At 43.3% G+C, this 19,597-nt stretch overlaps 1 protein-coding gene across 2 annotated transcripts in view; it reads right to left on the bottom strand.

Annotated features, from left to right (window-relative positions):
- The window catches only part of daw1 (dynein assembly factor with WDR repeat domains 1), a 73,299-nt gene that overhangs the window by 6,395 nt on the left and 47,307 nt on the right, over window positions 1-19,597 (bottom strand). For both annotated transcript variants that reach the window (XM_072254531.1, XM_072254533.1), the window contains exon 11: window positions 9,840-9,916. In XM_072254531.1, the coding sequence (XP_072110632.1) occupies window positions 9,840-9,916 (77 nt within the window). The remainder of the gene's footprint in view (window positions 1-9,839; window positions 9,917-19,597) is intronic.

The raw sequence follows: 19,597 nt of genomic DNA, 5'->3' as shown, positions 1-19,597 counted from the left end.
TTTATTTACTTAGTAAGAATTGGAGGAGATGGCAGTTGACTGCGTTGCTGAGGAGTTGGTGCAGGGGGGCAGCGTCTTAGTTTTGGATCATTGGGATCTCTTCTGGGGAAGGTGGGACCTGTACAGATTGGATGGGTTGCATCTGAACTTGAGGGGGAGCAATATCCTTGCAGGTAGGTTTGCTAGCATGGTTTGGGAGGATTTAAACTAATTTACAAGGGGGATGGGATCCAGAGCGATAGAGCAGTGAGAGAAGTGCATGGAGTAAAGCCAGATCTAACATATAGAGAGGCTTTGAGGAAAGAGAAGCAGAACAAACGGTGTAAAGACAGTAAGGTAGAAGGGCTGAAATGTGTGTACCTCAATGCAAGAAGCATCAGGAATAAAGGTGATGAACTGAGAGCTTGGATACATACATGGAATTATGATGTAGTGGCCATTACAGAGACTTGGCTGGCACCAGGGCAGGAATGGATTCTCAATATTCCTGGATTTCAGTGCTTTAAAAGGGATAGAGAGGGTGGAAAAAGGGAGGAGGGGGTGGCATTACTGGTCAGGGATACTATTACAGCTGCAGAAAGGGTGGGTAATGTGGGCAGGATCCTCTTTTGAGTCAGTATGCGTGGAAGTCAGAAACAGGAAGGGAGCAGTTACTCTATTGGGAGTATTCTATAGGCTCCCTGGTAGCAGCAGAAATACCGAGGAGCAGATTGGGAGGCAGATTTTTGGAAAGGTGCAAAAATAACAGGGTTATTGCATGGGTGACTTTAACTTCCCTAATATTGATTGGCACCTGATTATTTCCATTGGTTCAGAAGGGGCAGAGTTTGTTAAGTGTGTCCAGTACAGATTCCTGTCACAGTATGTTGACAGGCCGGGTAGGGGGAATGCCATACTAGATCGAGTATTAGGTAACGAACCGGGTCAGGTCACAGATCTCTCAGTGGGTGAGCATCTGGGGGACAGTGACCACCGCTCCCTGGCCTTTAGCATTATCATGGAAAAGGATAGAATCAGAGAGGACAGGAAAATTTTTAATTCGGGAAGGGCAAATTATGAGGCTATAAGGCTAGAAGTTGCAGGTGTGAATTTGGATGACGTTTTTGCAGGGAAATGTACTATGTACATGTGGTCGATGTTTAAGGATCTCTTGCAGGATGTTAGGGATAAATTTGTCACAGTGAGGAAGATAAGGAATGGTAGGGTGAAGGAACCATGGGTGACAAGTGAGGTGGAAAATCTAATCAGGTGGAAGAAGGCAGCATACATGAGGTTTAGGAAGCAAGGATCAGATGGGTCTATTGAGGAATGTAGGGTAGCAAGAAAGGAGTTTAAAAAGGGGCTGAGGAGAGCAAGCAGGGGACATAGAACATAGAATAGTACAGCACAATACAGGCCCTGCGGCCCACAATGTTGTGCCGACCCTCAAACCCTGCCTCCCATATAAGCCCCCACCTTAAATTCCTCCATATACCTGTCTAGTAGTTTCTTAAACTTCACTAGTGTATCTGCCTCCACCACTGATTCAGGCAGTGCATTCCACGCACCAACCACTCTCTGAGTAAAAAACCTCTCTCTAATATCCCCCTTGAACTTCCCACCCCTTACCTTAAAGCCATGTCCTTTTGTATTGAGCAGTGGTGCCCTGGGGAAGAAGCGCTGGCTATCCACTCTATCTATTCCTCTTATTATCTTGTACACCTCTATCATGTCTCCTCTCATCCTCCTTCTCTCCAAAGAGTAAAGCCCTAGCTCCCTTAATCACTGATCATAATGCATACTTTCTAAACCAGGCAGCATCCTGCTAAATCTCCTCTGCACCCTTTCCAATGCTTCCACATCCTTCCTATAGTGAGGTGACCAGAACTGGACACAGTACTCCAAGTGTGGCCTAACCAGACTTTTATAGAGCTGCATCATTACATCGCGACTCTTAAACTCTATCCCTCGACTTATGAAAGCTAACACCCCATAAGCTTTCTTAACTACCTTATCCACCTGTGAGGCAACTTTCAGGGATCTGTAGACATGTACCCCCAGATCCCTCTGCTCCTCGACACTACCAAGTATCCTGCCATTTACTTTGTACTCTGCCTTGGATTTTGTCCTTCCAAAGTGTACCACCTCACACATCTCCGGGTTGGACTCCATCTGCCACATCTCAGCCCACTTCTGCATCCTATCAATGTCTCTCTGCAATCTTTGACAATCCTCTACACTATCTACAACACCACCAACCTTTGTGTCATCTGCAAACTTGCCAACCCACCCTTCTACCCCCACATCCAGCTTGTTAATAAAAATCACGAAAAGTAGAGGTCTCAGAGCAGATCCTTGTGGGACACCACTAATCCCAATCCTCCAATCTGAATGTACTCCCTCCACCACCACCCTCTGCCTTCTGCAGGCAAGCCAATTCTGAATCCACCTGGCCAAACTTCCCTGGATTCCATGCCTTCTAACTTTCTGAATAAGCCTACCGTGTGGAACCTTAGTCAAATGCCTTACTAAAATCCATATAGATCACATCCACTGCACTACCCTCATCTATATGCCTGGTCACCTCCTCAAAGAACTCTATCAGGCTTGTTAGACATGATCTGCCCTTCACAAAGCCATGTTGACTGTCCCTGATCAGACCATGATTCTCTAAATGTCTATAGATCCTATCTCTAAGAATCTTTTCCAACAGCTTTCCCACCACAGACGTAAGGCTCACTGGTCTATAATTACCCGGACTATCCTTACTACCTTTTTTGAACAAGGGGACAACATTCGCCTCCCTCCAATCCTCCGCTACCATTCCCGTCAACAACGAAGACATAAAGATCCTAGCCAGAGGCTCAGAAATCTCTTCTCTCGCCTTGTGGAGCAGCCTGGGGAATATTCCGTCACGTCCCGGGGACTTATCTGTCTTAATGTATTTTAACAACTCCAACACCTCCTCTCCCTTAATATCAACATGCTCCAAAACATCAACCTCACTCATATTGTCCTCACCATCATCAAGTTCCCTCTCATCGGTGAATACCGAAGAGAAGTATTCATTGAGGACCTCACTCACTTCCACAGCCTCCAGGCACATCTTCCCACCTTTATCTCTAATTGGTCCTACCTTCACTCCTGTCATCCTTTTTTTCTTCACATAATTGAAGAATGCCTTGGGGTTTTCCTTTACCCTACTCGCCAAGGCCTTCTCATGCCCTGTTCTTGCTCTCCTTAGCCCCTTCTTAAGCTCCTTTCTTGCATCCCTATATTCCTCAATAGACCCATCTGATCCTTGCTTCCTAAACCTCATGTATGTTGCCTTCTTCCACCTGACTAGATTTTCCACCTCACGTCACCCATGGTTCCTTCACCCTACCATTCTTTATCTTCCTCACCGGGACAAATTTATCCCTTACGTCCCGCAAGAGATCTCTAAATATCAACCACATGTCCATAGTACATTTCCCTGCAAAAACATAAACCCAATTCACACCCACAAGTTCCAGCCTTATTGCCTCATAATTTGCCTTTCCCCAATTAAAAATTTTCCTGTCCTCTCTGATTCTATCCTTTTCCATGATAATGCTAAAGGCCAGGGAGCGGTGGTCACTGTCCCCCAGATGCTCACCCACTGAGAGATCTGTGACCTGACCCGGTTCATTACCTAGTACTAGATCTAGTATGGCATTCCCCCTAGTCGGCCTGTCCACATACTGTGACAGGAATCCATCCTGGACACACTTAAACTCTGCCCCATCTAAACCCTTGGAACTAATCAGGTGCCAATCAATATTAAGGAAGTTAAAGTCACCCATGATAACAACCCTGTTATTTTTGCACCTTTCCAAAATCTGCCTCCCAATCTGCTCCTCTGTATCTGTGCTGCTACCAGGGGGCCTATAGAATATCCCCAGTAGAGTAACTGCTCCCTTCCTGTTCCTGACTTCCACCCATATTGACTCAAAAGAGGATCCTGCTACATTACCCACCCTTTCTGTAGCTGTAATAGTATCCCTGACCAGTAATGCCACCCCTCCTCCCCTTTTTCCGCCCTCGCTATCCCTTTTAAAGCACTGAAATCCAGGAATATTGAGAATCCATTCCTGCCCTGGTGCCAGCCAAGTCTCTGTAATGGCCACTACATCATAATTCCATGTATGTATCCAAGCACTCAGTTCATCACCTTTATTCCTGATGCTTCTTGCATTGAGGTACACACATTTCAGCCCTTCCACCTTACTGTCTTTACACCGTTTGTTCTGCTTCTCTTTCCTCAAAGCCTCTCTATATGTTAAATCTGGCTTTACTCCATGCATTTCTTTCACTGCTCTATCGCTCTGGGTCCCATCCCCCTCGCAAATTAGTTTCAACCCACCCGAACCATGCTAGCAAACCTACCTGCAAGGATATTGCTACCCCTCGCGTTCAGGTGCAACCCATCCAATCTGTACAGGTCCCACCTTCCCCAGAAGAGATTCCAACGATCTAAAAATCTAAAGCCTGCTCCCTGCACCAACTCCTCAGCCACGCATTCAACTGCCATCTCCTCCAATTCTTACCATCACTGTCACGTAGCACTGGCAGCAATCCTGAGAATGTCACCCTTGAGGTCCTGTTCTTCAGCCTTCTGCCTAGTTCCCAAAACTCACACTTCAGGACCTCATCCCTCTTCCTGCCTATGTCGTTGGTCCCAACATGTATCACGATTTCTGGTTGCTTTCCCTCTCGTACCAGGATGTCGTGCACCCGGTCAGAGACATCCCAGACCCTGGCACCGGGGAGGCAACAAACCATGCGGGTGTCTTTCTCACGTCCACAAGATCTCCTGTCTGCTCCCCTGACTATAGAGTCTCCAATGACGACAGCTCTCCTCTGCTCCGTCCTACCCTTCTGCACCACAGGGTCAGACTCAGTGCCGGAGGCCCTGCCACCGTGGCTCACACCTGGTCGGTCATCCCCGCCAACAGTATCCAGGATGGTAAACTTATTATTCAGGGGAATGGCTACAGGGGTGCTCTGCACTACCTGTCTGCTCACCTTCGCTTTCCCCCTTGGAAAAGGCATTGGCGAGTAGGGTAAAGGAAAACCTCAAGGCATTCTTCAATTATGTGAAGAACAAAAGGATGACAGCAATGACGTTAGGACTGATTAGAGGTAAAGGCGGGAAGATGTGCCTGGAGGCTGTGGAAGTGAGCGAGGTCCTCAATGAATACTTCTCTTCGGTATTCACCAATGAGAGGGAACTTGATGATGGTGAGGACAATATGAGTGAGGTTGATGTTCTGCAGTATGTTGATATTAAGGGAGAGGAGGTGTTGGAGTTGTTAAAATACATTAGGACGGATAAGTCCCCGGGGCCTGTCGGAATATTCCCCAGGCTGCTCCATGAGGCAAGGGAAAAGATTGCTAAGCCTCTGGCTAGGATCCCTGTGTCCTCGTTGTCCATGGTAATGGTACCGGAGGACTGGAGGGAGGCAAATGTTGTCCCCTTGTTCAAAAAAGGTAGTAGGGATAGTCCGGGTAATTATAGACCAGTGAGCCTTACATCTATGGTGGGAAAGCAGTTGGAAAAGATTCTTAGGGATAGGATCTCTGGGCATTTAGAGAATCATGGTCTGATCAGGGACAGTCAACATGACTTTGTGAAGGGCAGATCGTGTATAACAAGCCTGATGGAGTTCTTTGAGGAGGTGACCAAGCATATAGATAAGGGTAATGCAGTGGATGTGATCTACGTGGATTTCAGTAAGGCATTTGACAAGGTTCCACACGGTAGGCTTATTCAGAAAGTCAGAAGGCATGGGATCCAGGGAAGTTTGGCCAGGTGGATTCAGAATTGGCTTGCCTGCAGAAGGCAGAGGGCCATGGTGGAGGGAGTACATTCGGACTGGAGAGTTGTGACTAGTGGTGTCCCACAAGGATTGGTTCTGGGTCCTCTACTTTTCGTGATTTTTATTGAAGACCTGGATGTGGGGGTAGAAGGGTGGGTTGGCAAGTTTGCAGACGACACAAAGGTTGGTGGTGTTCTGGATAGTATAGGATAGTATAGCGAAGATTGCAGAGAGACATTGATAGGATGCAGAAGTGGGCTGATAGTGGCAGATGGAGTTCAACCCGGAGAAGTGTGAGGTGGTACACTTTGGAAGGACAAACTCCAAGGCAGAGTACAAAATAAATGGCAGGATACTTGGTAGTGTGGAGGAGCAGAGGGATCTGGGGGTACAGGTACATAGATCTCTGAAAGCTGCCTCACAGGTAGAAAGGTTAGTTAAGAAGGTTTATGGGGTGTTAGCTTTCTTAAGTCGAGGGATAGAGTTTAAGAGTTGCGAGGTAATGATGCAGTTCTATAAAACTCTGGTTAGGCCACACTTGGTGTACTGTGTCCTGTTCTGGTCGCCTCACTATAAGAAGGATGTGGAAGCATTGGAAAGGGTTTAGAGGAGATTTATCAGGATATTGCCTGGTTTAGAGAGTATGCATTATGATCAGAGATTAAGGGAGCTAGGGCTTTACTCTTTGGAGAGGAGGAGGATGAGAGGAGACATGATAAGAGGTATTCAAGATATTAAGAGGAATAGATAGAGTGGACAGCCAGCGCCTCTTCCCCAGGGCACCACTGCTCAACACAAGAGGACATGGCTTTAAGGTAAGGGGTGGGAAGTTCAAGAGGGATATTAGAGGAAGGTTTTTCACTCAGAGAGTGGTTGGTGCGTGGAATGCAATGCCTGAGTCAGTGGTGGAGGCAGATACACTAGTGAAATTTAAGAGACTACTAGACAGGTACGTGGAGGAATTTAAGGTTGGGGGGTATATGGGTGGCAGGGTTTAAGGGTAGGCACAAAATTGTGGGCCGAAGGGCCTGTACTGTTCTGTACTATTCTATGTTCTATGTACTTGGATCAAAGAGCATTGCAGATGCAATAAATCTAAAACAAAAATGGAAAATTTAGCACCAATACAATTGAGGGAGAGGGAGATATGAAATAATGCTGATGTTTCAAATCAAGGGTCATTCATCAGAGGTAGAAAACTGAGAAAACTTGGAAGATGGGGGGAAATGGAAGAACAGGCGTAATGTCTCTGACAGAGCCTGGATCAAGGTTGTCAAGATGATAATTACTTACACTGGTGCCCCACAACCTGAGTCTCAACTTGGACAAGACAAGAGAGATGATTGTGGACTTCAGGAGGGTGCAGGTCGACCACTCTCCATTGCACAGTAATAACTCTGCTACGGGGAGAATGAAGAGAACAAAGTTCCTTGGTGTGCACTTAAACCTGGACCTAAAACACCTCCTCATTAGTCAGGAAGGCACAGCAGCATCTATACTTTCTGAGGAAGTGCAGGGCTCCCCACCCCCATTCTTCCTTCAGTTAGTCCTGACGAAGGGTCTCGGCCTGAACGTAAACTGCACCTCTTCCTACAGATGCTGCCTGGCCTGCTGCGTTCACCAGCAACTTTGATGTGTGTTGCTTGAATTTCCAGCATCTGCAGAATTCCTGTTGTTTGCATTTAAATCCACCCCCATTCTAACTATTTTCTACAGGAGCACCATTTAGTGTGTCCTGTCTGGCTGTATCATTTAGTGAGGATAGTCAAAGCTTATTTGTGGTAGCATTTTATTTTATGTGCTATGTGCAATATACTTCAGGCAGGTAGGACTCATTAGCCATGGTTGGCAGCTCATCTAGGAGAAGGAAAACTTTGATCTCAAACCTCCACTGCCTTGCGGCTAAACCCACTCATGGGGAAGGCTTACAGTGTAAACCCCAAGGAAAAATCCAGAGCTGGAGTTCCTGAAACAGTTCTACATTGAGTTCAATGCTGACAGTCAACCCCTGCAACACCACTGGCGTAAAACTGAATCAGTTTTGCCATTCCTTAGGATTCATCATCTGCGTGGAGAGGGGTAGCCTGCTGCATGGGCAACATCCTGCTCTCTATATCATACTGCCTTGGCTTGCATACTGGCTTGTGTATCATGTAGGCAGCTAGAATGCAACATCCATGGTTGTCTCCAACCAACTTAGAGCCTCATTATGTGATATATCTTTTGTGGGTAGCACCATGGTCTGTCGGAACTTTGTTTCGTTTGATTGTATATATGTACAATCAGATGACAATAAACTTGAACGAAGTACAAAAAAAGAGAAGCACAGCATCAGAACTCAGGAAATGTCTACAGTTTATTCATTTTCAAAGATGCTGCCAGACCTGTGCATTTCTGCCAGCATTTGTACATGCTTTTCTGGATTTGCAGCATCTGCAGAATCTGTTGTGTTAAGGGTTATTTGGGTCCCTAGATACTGAGAAGGGAAGAGATAAACAGACAGGTGTTGCATTTCTGGGGACTACTTGGAAGATATTCATAGGACCATGGCATCACAAAGGAAAGTGTGAAAGTGAAATGGAGATAAAGGCATGTCTGCTATTGGAATCCCACTGAAGGTGGCAAAAGTTACGGATGACTGCCCATCAAATGTGGAAGCTGGTGGGGTAAAAGCTGGGGACAAAGGGAAACATTCTTGTTCTGGCTGGAAGAAGAAGGAGTGAGAACAGATACACAGGAGGTGCTGTTGAGAATCCTGTCAGCATGATTCAGGAACAAAGAATGTCTAACTAATCTTATAGAGCTTTTCTAGAGGGCTACCAAGTGGGTTGATGAAGAAAAGGTGGCGGATGTTGTTTACATTGACATTTAAAAAAAAGGGGAGAGAGGAGGAACTCAAAGTAGAAGGTGATAGGTGAAGCCAGGTGGATGGGAATGGTAAAGGGTTGGAGGAAGAGAAATCTGGTAGGACAGAAGAGTGGACCATGGGAGAAAGATAAGGAGGAGGGGAAATGGGGGAGGTGCTAGGCAGGTGAGGAGAAGAGATAAGAGGCCAGAGTCAGGATTGAAATGGAGGGGAGACAGAGGGGAAGAGAAAAAAAAGAGATAAAAATTAACTGAAGGAGAAATCAATGTTCATGCCATCAGTTTGGAGGCTACGTATATGGAATATGAGTGAGGTATTGTTCCTCCAACCTGAGAGTGGGCTCATCATGGCAGAAGAGGAGACCATGGACCAACATTTTAAAAGGATGCTGCTGGGACTTGGGGACTTGAGTTATAGGGAAAGGTTGACCAGTTAGAACTTTATTCCCCGGAGTGCAGGAGAATGAGGGGAGATCTTACAGAGGTAAACAAGATTATGAGGAGGTTATACAGGGTGAATGTATGCAGGCTTTTTTCCCCTCAGGTCAGGTGAGACTGGCAGTAGAGGTCATAGGTTCAGGGTGAAAGGTGAAATATTTAAGAAAAATCTGAGGGGAAACTCGGGTGGGGTGTGTATGGAACTAGCTGCCAATGTACGTGGTAGATGCTGGTTTGGATGGGAGGGGTATAGATGGCTATGGTCTAGGCACAGGAAGATGGGACTAAGCAGAAGAGCAGGTAAGCATGGACTAGAAGGGATAGTACCTGTGCTGTAGTACTGTCTGACTTTATGACAATGACACTGCTGTGGAGAGTCAACAATCAATCAGGTATATGTGAGAGCAGGGAGGTAATAGGCAAAAAAAAAACGATATTTTTAAGTTCTGTATGAGTGCGGGAAATAATATCAACACAGTTATCAATGTATTCAAGGAAGAGTTGAAAGAGGAGGACTGATTAGTACAGAAGTAAAGACCATTTTATGTATCCCACAATAAATAGGCATGCTGTGGTTACTAAGCAGTGCCCACAGTAAATGGTTTGCTAAATTCATTCCTGCTTTATACTCAACTTCAACTAAATCACTACATAAATGTAACCTTTAGTGTAGTCATTCTCTTTTCTAAAAGACTTGCAACACTTTTCTACACTTACCTTTGATATTTCTCCTTCATGACCCTTTAACTTCAGCATACACTTGCGGCTGGCTGCACTATAAACTCTTGCAGTGCCTTCAAGCAAATAATGAAAAAAATTACCATTTTTGGCATAAACACAGAAAACAACCTCAGTGAAGACATAAGACCTTCCCACAAATGGATGCAAGAAACAGCTTTGAAAAGTCTCGACCACTTGGAATCTATCAGGGAATGAACGCTTCCTGATCCTGGTTTTAGATGGGCAACTGACACAAAGCAATTATCAACATGTTCAAAGCTCAAAGTAAATTTATTATCAAAGTACATATGTCATCATATACTATCCTGAGATTAATTTTCTTGTGGGCATACCCAATAAATCCATAATAGAATCAATAAAATACCACTCCAACTTGGGTATTCAAAAGACAACAAACTGCAAATACAAAAGAAAGAAATAATAATAAATAAACAAGCAATAAATATCGAGAATATGAGACGAAGAGTCCTTGAAAGTGAGTCCATAGGTTGCAGGAACATTTCAACGATGGAGCAAGTAAAGTTATCTCCTTTGTTCCAAGAGCCTGATGGTTGAGGGGTAATAACTGTTTCTGAACCTGGTGATGCGAGTCCTGAGGCTCCTGTACCTTCTTCCTGATGGCAGCAGTGAGAAGACAGCATGAACTAGGTGGTGGGGGTCCCTGATGATGGATGAAGCTTTCCTGCAGCAATACTCTGTGTAGATGTGCTCAATGGTGGCAGGGCTTTATCCATGATGGACTGGCTGTATATACTACTTTGTGTAAGATTTTCCATTTAAGGTCATGGGTGTTTCCATACCAGGCTGTGATGCAGCCAGCCAATATATGCGCCACCCCACATCTATAGAAGTTTGTCAAACTTTTAGATGTCATGCTGAATCTTTGCAAACTGCTAAGGAAGTAGAGGTGCTGCCTTGTTTTCTTATAACTGAATTTATGTGTTGGGCCTAAGACTGGTCCTCCAAAATGCTAACACTAAGAAATTTAAAGTTGCTGACCCTCTCCACCTCTGATCCTTCAATAAAGAATGGCTCACGACCTCTGGTTATCTCCTCCTGAAGTCAATAATCTAAGTGGTTAGTGTTGTGGCACAACTCAGCTAGGTTTTCAATCTCCCTCTCACATTCTGATTTGTCACCAGCTTTGATTCGGCCTAAGACACTGATGTCATCACCAGACTTGAATATGTTTTGGAGCTGTGCTTAGCCACACAGTCATAACCGCAAAACGAGTCGAACGGCGGCGGAGGGGGGGGGGGGCGCTAAGCACACAGCATTGTGATACACCTGTGTTGATGGAGATGATGAAGATGGTGGAGATGTGGTTGCCAATCTGAACTGACTGTGAGGAAATTGAGGATCTAATTGCACAGGAGGTTTTAAGGTCAAGATCTTGAAGCTTATTGATTATTTTTGATGGGATGATGGTATTGAATGCAAAGCTGTAGTTGATAAAGAGCATCCTGATGTATACATCCTTCCTGTCCAGATGTTGAGTGAGGCCTGTTGCGCCAGTAGGCAAATTGGAGCGGATACAAGTCGCTTCTCAGGGAGGAGTTGATATGTTCATCACCAAACTCTTAAAACACTTCATCACTGTGGATGTAAGAGCTTCTAAATGAAAGAAAGTTAGACATACGTTCATGTGGAGGTATCACAATCTGAAGATACATTAATTCCCCTTAAACCAATGAAGAACTTTCTTGAAGTGTAGTCAGGTTTGTTGTAATCCTCTCAAAGATCTCTTAATTATTCTTCAAATAATCTTCAGCGACAACTTCATAATATCAAAAGCAATGAAACTTGGTGTGACATAATAACTAAATTCACAAAGCTACATTCACCTCGTAAACTAAAATATTTAAATAATGATTTACTTTTTTAATAGGGTTATTAAATTCTGAATAATTAAATCACTTTTTATAGACTATTTAAATAATTAAGTGATATAATTCAAGTGAAAATTAAAATGCATTAACAGTTAATGCTGCTTGGGACATCTATATTGCATATTGGTTATTCTTCATTTAACTTACATAATTCTAGGGAGCTGATCAGATTTTTTTTTAAATGCAGAAAATGCTCAGCAGAACAGACTGCATCTACGGATAGAGAATCAATTAACACCAGATTTAAAAATCTTCACTACCCTGGACCAGAAACATTAATGCCTCCCTTTTCATTGCCTGGGCTGGCCTGGCCTCTGTAAAGTATTTCCAGCATCTTATGTTTCTTTATTCTTATTTCCAGCAGCTACAGTTTTGTTTTTATTAATTTACAGTTAACTAATATGATATTCATATAAATACATTGTTCCATTCATCACATAATTCTACCATTTACCTACTCAAGTGGTAAAGGGCACTTGGGACAGCACAGTAGCCAAGCAGTTAGTGTAACACTACTACAGCGCTAGTGACCCGGGTTCAATTCCCAATACCGTGTGTAAGGAGTTTATGTGTTATCCCCACGACCGTGTGGGCTTCCTGCGGGTGCTCCGGTTTCCTCCCACATTCCAAAGCCATACAGGTTAGTAGGTTATTTGCTTACCTGGGTGTAACTGGACGGCACGGGCTCAGTGGGCTGGAAGAGCCCGTTACTATGCTGTATCTCCAAACAAAAATTAAAAAATTAAATCCTATACAGTTATTCTGAAACTTATCATGTTGAATTTGCTGGCTGGCAATATCTTTATCACTAGTTCAAAATATGTGTTTCAGGAACATGAACCTGTTCTATTGTGTCATAAGATCACAGCCGATGTGCAAATTGGACCGTGTCCCATTTTCCTCAGTACCCCTGAAAACAGAGATCAATCTGAGCTTTCAATATGAACAAGTGGCCAGCATCAACAGTTATCAGAAAGAATTTATCATCTTCTGACATTATTTTTGTTTGAGCAATTCTTTTATAACTTCACTCTTGAAAAGTTTGTAAATTTTCAATAATAACATGTGTCCTAAATAACCAGAAAACCGTTCTGCTAATTAATGAACATCAGGACGATCTTTACTTTATATCAAAAGCCTTTAAATCAAATCATACCTTAATTTCCTAGATGTGTAATCCCAGCAGGAATTAGAGAACCATTGCTTTCATCCTGACCCTGCTTAAAATCTGCCATTGTTTGGATCAGGTTGCACAGAAAAGAATAGAGTATCAAAAGTACATATTCAGTATGCAAAACTGAAAAGTTGTTTTAACCCCAGCATTGAGCACATCTACATGGAGCACTGCTGCAGGGAAGCAGCACCATCATCAGGGACACCCAATGCCCAGGTCATGCACTCTTACTGCTGCCATCAGGAAGAAGGTACAGGAGCCTCGGGCCTCACACTGTAATGTATTGTGTGAGTACTCGTAGCGTCAGAGTGCGTATGACGTCAGTACGTAGAGAAGTAAATAACTGGAAGTCTGTTGAATAAACTACAGTTGTTCAATCTACAGCAGTGTCCAAGTCACATCAATATTACATGGTGTCAGAAGACAACGCGAAAAATAAAAAGGAAGAGAAGACACGTAAAAGATGTCACAGTTACAGCCACTGTCAAGTTTAAGCCTACAAGGTAATCTTGCTGAGAACTGGAAAATATGGATCCAGAAGTCTGAGCTGTTTTGCACCTCTAGCAGCCTAGCTGAAAAGACAGAGAAAGTGCAGCGTGCTACGTTTCTGCATGTGGCAGGGGAAGAGGCAATAAAGGTTTGCGACACGTTTGTCTTCCAAGATGATGAGCAAGATAAAATTGAAGTGTTGAAGAAAAAGTTTCAAGATTACTGTGAGCCGAGAAAAAACCTACCATATATCCAGCACGTGTTTTTCACGAGGGCTCAAGGACCAATAGAGACCATAGATGCCTATGTAACAGATTTGAAGAACAAGGCAAAAGACTAAGTTCGGACAACTGCATGATTCTTTAATACGTGACAGAATTGTATGCGGCATACGAGATAATCAAGTGAGAGGCAGGCTATTGAGAAAGGTGGATCTTACATTAGAAAAGGCAATTGAATTTTGCCGTGCCAGCGAGATCACTTCAAGTCAGGTTAAAGTTCTCAATGAAGAGATTGAAGTGCACAAAATAAAAACTGTGAAAACTGACAAGTGTAGAACAATGCCAGCTCCACAGGATGATCAAAAGGAAGAGTTGCTAGGAGGAGAGCTGGAGGTCAACTGGGTTACACCTCAGCTACCCAACTCTGCGGAGAAGTTGAACATGTTCAGGAAAGCGACTGCAGATGATCCTGAAATGCAAATGCTAATAGACATAACAATGAATGGATGGCCAGCAGAAACATAGAAAATAGGTGCAGGAGTAGGCCATTCGGCCCTTCGAGCCTGCACCGCCATTCAGTACGATCATGGCTGATCATCCAACTCAGAACCCTGTACCTGCCTTCTCTCCATACCCCGTGATCCCTTTAGCCACAAGGGCCATATCTAACTCCCTCTTAAATATAGCCAATGAACTGGCCTCAACTGTTTCCTGTGGCAGACAATTCCACAGATTCACCACTCTCTGTGTGAAGAAGTTTTTCCTAATCTCGGTCCTAAAAGGCTTCCCCTTTATCCTCAAACTGTGATCCCTCGTTCTGGACTTCCCCAACATCGGGAACAATCTTCCTGCATCTAGCCTGTCCAATCCCTTTAGGATTTTATACGTTTCAATCAGATCTCCCCTCAATCTTCTAAATTCCAACGAGTATAAGCCTAGTTCATCCAGTCTTTCATCATATGAAAGTCCTGCCATCCCAGGAATCAATCTGGTGAACCTTCTTTGTACTCCCTCTATGGCAAGGATGTCTTTCCTCAGATTAGGGGACCAAATCTGCACACAATACTCCAGGTGTGGTCTCACCAAGGCCTTGTACAACTGCAGTAGTACCTCCCTGCTCCTGTACTCGAACCCTCTTGCTATATATGCCAGCATACCATTCACCTTTTTCCACTGCCTGCTGTACCTGCATGCCCATTTTCAATGACTGGTGTATAATGACACCCAGGTCTCATTGCACCTCCCCTTTTCCTAATCGGCCACCATTCAGATAATAATCTGTTTTCCTGTTTTTGCCACCAAAGTGGATGACTTCACATTTATCCACATTAAATTGCATCTGCCATGAATTTGCCCACTCACCTAACCTATTCAAGTCACCCTGCATCCTCTTAGCATCCTCCCCACAGCTAACACTGCCACCCAGCTTCGTGTCATCCGCAAACTTGGAGATGCTGCATTTAATTCCCTCATCTAAGTCATTAATATATATTGTAAACAACTGGGGTCCCAGCACTGAGCCTTGCGGTACCCCACTAGTCACTGCCTGCCATTCTGAAAAGGTCCCATTTATTCCCACTCTTTGCTTCCTGTCTGCTAACCAACTCTCTATCCACATCAATATCTTACCCCCAATACAGTGTGCTTTAAGTTTGCACACTAATCTCCTGTGTGGGACCTTGTCAAAAGCCTTTTGAAAATCCAAATATACCACATTCACTGGTTCTCCCCTATCCACTCTACTAGTTACATCCTCAAAAAATTCTATGAGATTCGTCAGACATGATTTTCCTTTCACAAGTCCATGCTGACTTTGTCCGATGATTTCACTGCTTTCCAAATGTGCTGTTATCACATCTTTGATAACTGACTCTAGCAGTTTCCCCACCACCGATGTTAGGCTAACCGGTCTATAATTCCCTGGTTTCTCTCTCCCTCCTTTTTTAAAAAGTGGGGTTACATTAGCGACCCTCCAATCCTCAGGAACTAGTCCAGAATCTAAAGAGTTTTGAAAAATTATCACTAATGCATCCACTATTTCTTGGGCTACTTCCTTAAGCACTCTGGGATGCAGACCATCTGGCCCTGGGGATTTATCTGTCTTTCAGGCCTTCAATTTACCTAACACCACTTCCCTACTAACATGTATTTCCCTCAGTTCCTCCATCTCACTGGACCCTCTGTCCCCTACTATTTCCGGAAGATTATTTATGTCCTCCTTAGTGAAGGCAGAACCAAAGTAATTATTCAATTGGTCTGCCATATCCTTGCTCCCCATAATCAATTCACCTGTTTCTGTCTGTAGGGGACCTACATTTGTCTTAACCAATCTTTTTCTTTTCACATATCTATAAAAGCTTTTACAGTCAGTTTTTATGTTCCCTGCCAGTTTTCTCTCATAATGTTTTTTCCCCTTCCTAATTAAGACCTTTGTCCTCCTCTGCTGAACTCTGAATTTCTCCCAGTCCTCAGGTGAGCCACTTTTTCTGGCTAATTTGTATGCTTCTTCTTTGGAATTGATACTATCCCTAATTTCCCTTGTCAGCCACGGGTGCACTACCTTCCTTGATTTATTCTTTTGCCAAACTGGGATGAACAATTGTTGTAGTTCATCCATGCGATCTTTAAATGCTTGCCATTGCATATCCACCGTCAACCCTTTAAGTGTCATTTGCCAGTCTATCTTAGCTAATTCACGTCTCATACCTTCAAGGTTACCCTTCTTTAAGTTCAGAACCTTTGTTTCTGAATTAACTATGTCACTCTCCATCTTAATGAAGAATTCCACCATATTATGGTCACTCTTACCCAAGGGGCCTCTCACGACAAGATTGCTAATTAACCCTTCCTCATTGCTCAATACCCAGTCCAGAATAGCCTGCTCTTTAGTTGGTTCCTCGACATGTTGGTTCAAAAAACCATCCCGCATACACTCCAAGAAATCCTCTTCCTCAGCACCCTTATCAATTTGGTTCACCCAATCAACATGTAGATTGAAGTCACCCATTATAACTGCTGTTCCTTTATTGCACACATTTCTAATTTCCTTTTTTAATACCATCCCCAACCTCACTACTACTGTTAGGTGGCCTGTACACAACTCCCACCAGCGTTTTCTGCCCCTTAGTGTTATGCAGCTCTACCCATATCGGTTCCACATCTTCCCGGCTTATGTCCTTCCTTTCTATTGCGTTAATCTCCTCTCTAACCAGCAACGCCACCCCACCTCCTTTTCTTTCATGTCTATCCCTCCTGAATATTGAATATCCCTGAATGTTGAGCTCCCATCCTTGGTCACCCTGGAGCCATGTCTCTGTGATCCCAACTATATCATATTCATTAATAACAATCTGCATTTTTAATTCATCCACCTTGTTACGAATGCTCCTTGCATTGACACACAAAGCCTTCAGGTGCGCTTTTACAACTCTCTTAGAAAGAAAAGATGTTCCAAAGGAAATGCAGAAATACTGGACATTTAAAGAGGAAATCAGCTATGCATCAGGACTAATGTTCAAAACGGCAAAACTCATCGTACCAAACCAAATGAGACAGGGAATGCTCAACAGAATTCATGAGTCACACCCAAGGATAGTGAAATGTAAAGAAAGAGCAAGGGACATTCTCTATTGGCTAGGTATGTCAACTCAGATAGAGGACATTGTGTCTCAGTGTGCTGTCTGTAATGAAAACAAAAACAGCAATCCAAGAGAGCCTCTGCTTCCCACCCACTACCAGGAAGACCATGGGAGAAGATTGGCACAGATCTCTTTCACTACAATGGTACAGAATATCTGCTTTGTGTGGACCACTATTCAAAATATCCGGAGATCATCAAGTTAAGTGACACGTCCAGTCGAGGTGTCATTACCGCAATGAAGTCGACATTCGCAAGACATGGTATTCCAGATTGTGTCGTTAGTGACAATGGTCTACAATATGCCAGTGGTAAGTTCAGAGGGTTCTCAGAAAGCTGGGAATTTCAACATGGTTGAGTCCAGGGCACGCTCAGTCTAATGGACAAGCAGAGAGAACTGTACAAACTGTCAAGAACATGCTCAAGAAGACACAAAGCAGCAACGGTGACCTTTACATTGCTCTGTTTGAATACCGCAACACACCGATTGAGGGTGTGGGGTTCTCTCCTGCGCAGCTGTTGATGGGATATTGTCTGAAGTCCAAACTGCCAACATCCACAACTCTACTGACTCCTGAAGGTAATGCTCAAGTACATGACAAGCAAATAAAGCAAAAGAGCTACTATGACAGACATACATACAATCTCACACAGTTTGAGGCAAAGTCACATATGTTATAAGCTCCAAGGTGTGAAATAAAAGGTTTATTAGTCTATGTTAGTAAAAGACAATGCACTGTTGTTAGTATTATAAGATACAATGCAGAATACAGTACAAGTTAAGTTTTTGTTTTAGTTTATGTCATGGTTGTTGCTCTGTAAGAAGGGCATACCTAGAGGCATTGTTTTAGTAATTCACAGTGTTGTAAAAAGAAAAAAAGATCTTGAGAAGGGGTATGTAATGTATTGTGTAAGTATTCGTAGCATCAGAATGCGTATGACATCAGGACGTACAGAAGTAAAAAAGTGGAAGTCTGTTGAATAAACGTGGTTGTTCAATCTACAGTGGTGTCTGAGTCACGTCAATATTACACACACCACCAGATTCAAGAACAGTTATTACCCTTCAACCATCAGGTTCTTGAACCAGTGAGATAACTTCACTCAACTTCACTTCCATCATCACTGAATTGTTCCCACCATTTATTGTCTCACTTTCAAGAACCCTTTATCTCATGTTCTGGATATTTATTGTTTATTTATTTATTTATAATTACTTCTTTTTTTCCTTTTATATTTGCACAGTTGATTGTCTTTTCCACATTGGTTGTGTGTTCACTTTCTTGGGTACAGTCCTTCATTGATTCTACTATGGTTCTTGAATTCACTGAGTATGCCCACAAGAAAGTGACTCACCAGGGCTGCACAGTATATGGTGACATATATTTTCCTTGATAATAAATTTACTTTGAACTTTAAAACAACGTGGCATGCAGAGTTTGTACTTACTTTGGATTAGGTACACCAGCTGTGAAATTCTATTGTGCACAAAACTGAAGTCATCATGCCTAATGGACTAGGATTATACATCTTATATGCAAAAACCCTTTTCTTCACTAATTCCTGCTATTACTAAAGCTTGTTATATTATCACATTAAAAGTTTTTTATGGGAAATAAGTGAAAATACTATGCTTCAGAGTGTACAAGGTCAAAAATCACTTCAGCTCCAATAAAGGGATTAGTGAACTATTTATTTGATTCCACTTAATGAAATGTTCTTATGAGCAGACACTAAAAAGCAAGTTCTTTAGTCCACAAGAATATAAGAAATACAAGAAGTAGGCCATTCAATAAGCCATAGACTCAGCCCGGCCTACCTGCTTTTTCCCATAATCTTCAATTCCCCTGCTGTGGTTTAAATATATTTAATGAGGTGGCCTCTGCTGCTTTCCTGGGCAGAGGAGTCGATGGATTTTCTACTCTGTGAGGAAAGTAGCTCCTCCTCATCTCCATCCTAAATCTACTCCCCAAAATCTTGAAGCTATGTCCTCTTACCAGTGAAAACAACTTTCCTGCCTCTATCTTACCTATCCCTTTCATAATTTAATATGTTTTTATAAGACCTCCTCTCATTCTTCTGAATTCCAGGCATTATAGTCCAAAGTGATTCAATATAGCCTCATAGGCTAACTCCTCATCACCAGAATCAGCCTGGTGAACCTACTCTGCCACGTCTCCAAAGCTAGTACTGTACAGTATATATTTTCTCCAATAAGGAGACCAGAACTGCACACAGTAATCTAGGTGCAGTCTCACCAGTACTCTACACAGTTGCATCACAATGTCCCTGCTCTTAAATTCAAGCTCTCTAACAATGAAGGC

Source organism: Mobula birostris, chromosome 4 (genome assembly GCF_030028105.1).
Source record: "Mobula birostris isolate sMobBir1 chromosome 4, sMobBir1.hap1, whole genome shotgun sequence".
Taxonomy (NCBI): domain Eukaryota; kingdom Metazoa; phylum Chordata; class Chondrichthyes; order Myliobatiformes; family Myliobatidae; genus Mobula; species Mobula birostris.
Note: the sequence above shows the minus strand (reverse complement) of the source record. Positions and strands in the feature narration are given on the sequence as shown.